This window comes from Amaranthus tricolor, chromosome 11 (assembly GCF_026212465.1).
Source record: "Amaranthus tricolor cultivar Red isolate AtriRed21 chromosome 11, ASM2621246v1, whole genome shotgun sequence".
Lineage (NCBI taxonomy): Eukaryota > Viridiplantae > Streptophyta > Magnoliopsida > Caryophyllales > Amaranthaceae > Amaranthus > Amaranthus tricolor.
In genome coordinates this window covers 20,746,427-20,750,566 of record NC_080057.1, presented here as the reverse complement: position 1 = coordinate 20,750,566, position 4,140 = coordinate 20,746,427, and the positions used below count along the sequence as shown (strand labels likewise).

The 4,140-nt window shown below is 29.7% G+C and overlaps 1 protein-coding gene across 1 annotated transcript; it reads right to left on the bottom strand.

The window, feature by feature from the left end:
• Window positions 1-3,113: 3,113 nt before the first annotated feature.
• On the bottom strand, window positions 3,114-3,527 carry LOC130826649 (ATP-dependent DNA helicase RRM3-like). Its single transcript, XM_057692218.1, has one exon. It carries the CDS (start codon window positions 3,525-3,527, stop codon window positions 3,114-3,116), a length of 414 nt encoding a protein of 137 aa, XP_057548201.1.
• Between the last annotated feature and the right edge of the window lie 613 nt (window positions 3,528-4,140).

Below are 4,140 nucleotides of genomic sequence, written 5' to 3'. Positions count from 1 at the left end.
GTGAACATGCTATTGTTGAGGGATGAAGAAGACTTGGTTGAGTAAAAAAATAGATGTTGAAAACAAAGAGAAGAAGGTAACCTGATATTGCAGGTTATCAAAACCGGAGGCACCCAAAAGTTCGAATTTTTTAAAAAAATAAATGAAAGTTCGAACTTTTAAAAACAGAAGAGACAAAGTTCATACCTTTGAAATCAAATCTTTCTTTTTTTTTTATTTTGAGATGTCACTGAAAAATGGTCTCTCATAGGGTCACTTGGATTAAGGGCAAATATTTATAAGGTAAATAAAAGTTAAACTACGAAAATAAAGTTAGTTAGATAAATAATTAAAGAAATTTAATTGTTAGAGAGGTGGAAGAATTATTTAGAAGATAATAAAATAGAGAAAATATCAATTAGTTATCATATTTTGGGCATAAATTTACCCTTCGAGACGGTGGAAAAATTCTTTACCTTCAAGTGAGGGACATAAACCTCTTTTTTTATTCATCTTTTTTAATTCACTAATTCTTCAATGAGACAGTCTCACGGTGAGACCATTTTAATAGGCTGACCAAATATATACTTTTTGTCTAAAAGTAATCACTTATAACATTAAAATGATCACTTACAATCTTACAATATTCACTTTTTATAGTTTAGAGTGATTATTTATAACTTTAAAACGATCACTTACGATCTTAAAGTAATCAATTAAAGTATTAGGCTTTATATGGGCCGGTCTCATGGTAAGACGATCTTATATAAGACGAGCTGTTAATTCACTAATTTACTCTTATTCCACCTCTATCATAATTATTTCAATAACTTTATTTGCATCTTTAATTAACTTTATTACATTATGATAAACGACGCTATATTAGAGTTCGAACAATGTGTTTCAAACTCCAATATTGCCAAGATCGAGTGTATGAAGTTTAGTGACAAATAAATTACGCTATCAATGATATCGACGTTTGTAGAAGAAAGTAAAGCAATAAAAACGACACAAAGATTTAACGAGGTTCACCCAACTTAGGCTACGTCCTCCGGTGTGTAGTATCTCTTATATTATCAAAGGAGTTCAAAGAACTCTCAAATACGGAGAATTACAATAGAGAAGAGATATAGGCTAGTGTTTGGCTTGGGGTATATTTTGTGGATGTTAATTACAATGTGAATGAGAGCTCTCTATTTATAGGAGAGATCACACTAAGTAACATTAAGTATATTAAAGCTATGAATTAAGTATATCAAAAAAACATCATCTTAGGAGCATCAGAGACATTGCTCGACCAAAGCAGAGGCTCGCTCGGTCGAGCGGACTACAGGAAGTTTCTAGTTGCATTCTGTCCGCTCGCTCGACCCATTCTGAAGCTCGCTCGGTCAAGCGGCACTTCAGAGGGCTTCTGACAGTATTGCTCGACTTGCATAGTTGAGCATCTTGAATTAAACCTTTGAACTTCTTCATTAAGTCTCATAACTCCCTTGATTAACTCATTAATTCATACCTTAATCATCATCATAAACCACAAGAGTCACCACATAAATGCACACATCAAATGTGCACTCAAGTCACATCAATCATTGATTAACTCCCTTGACAAACTTATGGGATTCCATCCCAAGAGTCACCACATAAATGCACACACCAAATGTGCACTCAAGTCACATCAATCATAACATATTACTTTGACTATTTTTATCCTTTTAAATATTTATTCTCAATTCAAACAACCCAAAAATAAAATTATATACTACGAGTCTACGAGAGAAACGTGAGATACCAAATTCCGGTGTCAAACCACGAGACAATCAGAGTCAGACAACATACTTTTTTTTTTTTTTTTAATTTTAATATCAGCAATATACATAAAATAACTGGTTTTCATTAAAGCAATTAATTCATTTTTTGTTCTTTAATACCTTGTTCGACTCCTCTCACAATCAAAAAAAGGCATGCATGTATTAAACACGGATTAATTTTTTGTGGGCGGAAAAATAACCCATTTGTGTGAACCAAGACAGCTTTCTTATCTCATTTTCCAGAAGATATTAATTTTTTCTTGCCATACAACCCACAGATTGATATCAACAAAAGGGTGGTGACGAAAACAGAGCATCTCATTAGATTTCACTTTATTCCATATTCTAAATGCCTACTTAATCTATTTTAAAATCCTACCGAGTAAACGTGTAATCATACTGTATTTTCCTTATTATTTTTAGAAAATTTAATGGGCCAACCCATTAGAGATGAAAAGACCGTTTCTCACAACAATTAGTAAAAAAAATGAAAAGTATATGATAATTGGTAAATGTATATTGAATTGGCCAAATATAAATTATTCTACCGTGACACTGACAATTTATTGTTGATTTAAGTTGAATAATTATCTAAATCAACTAAAATATTATTTTTATACTTAAAAGTAATTACTTTAGTTGTATATTGTTTAAGATGTTATTTATTATATTAAAAATCTAAACATTTAACTATTAAGATGCTCATTATTTTATTTGGGGTTTATGTTTGGCTATGTCTCATTTTAAGACGGTCTTATTAAAAATTGCTAAAAATTTTTCTGAATAATTGAAACTAGATGTAATAAAATATATAGTTTTCTTGTATATTAAATAATGTAGTAAAAAAAATCAAAAATTTATCAATAAGAATAATACTTAGTCATAAATGATATAGTAAAATCAAAGATAAATAATATAGTAATAATAATACATTATTAAAGAGTTTTGAAAGAAAATTTTTTATTGAGAAAGTAAAATATATATGCAATTTTAAAATGTTATGATAACAGTGGTGTTTTGTTTTATACTTCAACTAGCATTAAAATCCGTGCATGCTCGGAGTTTTTAGAATTAATACGTAAAAAATTTAAAATAATAAAATTAATGTATGTTCATAATATACATATTAATTTGTCATTTTTTTAAAAATTGTGACATTTGATATAAAAATAATGTAACAATTTAATAGCATAATATTAGATTTGAGAAATAATGCAATTACATATGTAAGATACAGCAATTATATATATAATATAAAATTGTAAAACAATTCAATAAAAAACAATAATAAAGATCTCTATATTAGAGAATAACAGTTTAAAGATTTTAAAATACCTCTTTGTACGCAGCATTTTCAGTGTGATCACTTATTTGACCATTCTTATCACATATGAGAATTTTTAAATCTTTTCTGTTAGTCACTCTAGAAAATGCAACGTAGAATTGTCCATGACTAAAAACAGGCATAGGTAGGAACAAACCAACGTATGATAGTGATTGTCCTTGACTTTTATTGATCGTCATCGCAAAACACAAAGACACGAGAAATTGCCTTCTTTTAAGAGCAACCGGGATTTGAGAGCTATCTGAAGGTGTGAGTGTAATTCTTGGAATGAATACCTTATGGCCAATGTTAGATACAGATATAATAGTTGCTTGTATGACCCGATCACCAAAATGATCAACAACCATGCGTGTACCATTGCATAAGCCTGCTGACTGATCCACATTCTTGAGCATTATTATTGGAGCATCTACTTTTAACAATAATTTATGGTTTGAACTCCAGATGCACGTATTGAGTTGAGCAACTCAGTTGAAAAAGTATCATAATTTGTACCATAATTACCGTCAGCTTTGTCGATTGAATCCAAACTCAAATACATTTTCTCTTCTCTAATTATAAGTGATAATACATGCTCATTAACCTTATCAACAATGTCACTGGTTAGGGCTAAAACTGTCCTCTCATGAAAGTATGAACTATCAATTGAGCCTTCATAAATTCCACGATATATTGCATCAACAATTACAGCTATTGGATCATATGCATTCTTATTAATATATCTTCAGGTATAACAATAATAGCCTCTCCATCATTAGGTCCTCCAAGTTTCCCATCCCCAACTTTGAGAATCCAAACTCTCTCCATTTCTTTTTGTTTGTCCACTTTACGTTTTTTCACTTTATGAGAGAGAAATTTAAGTTTGATTTTAGATTTATATATTCAAGACAAAATATATTCATGTGGGATCTTGTTAGATTCGTCTTGATGCAAAGAATTTTAATATATAATTTTTACAATTTTTATGTGTACTATAAAATATCGAAGCTCAAAATTTACGTTGAAATA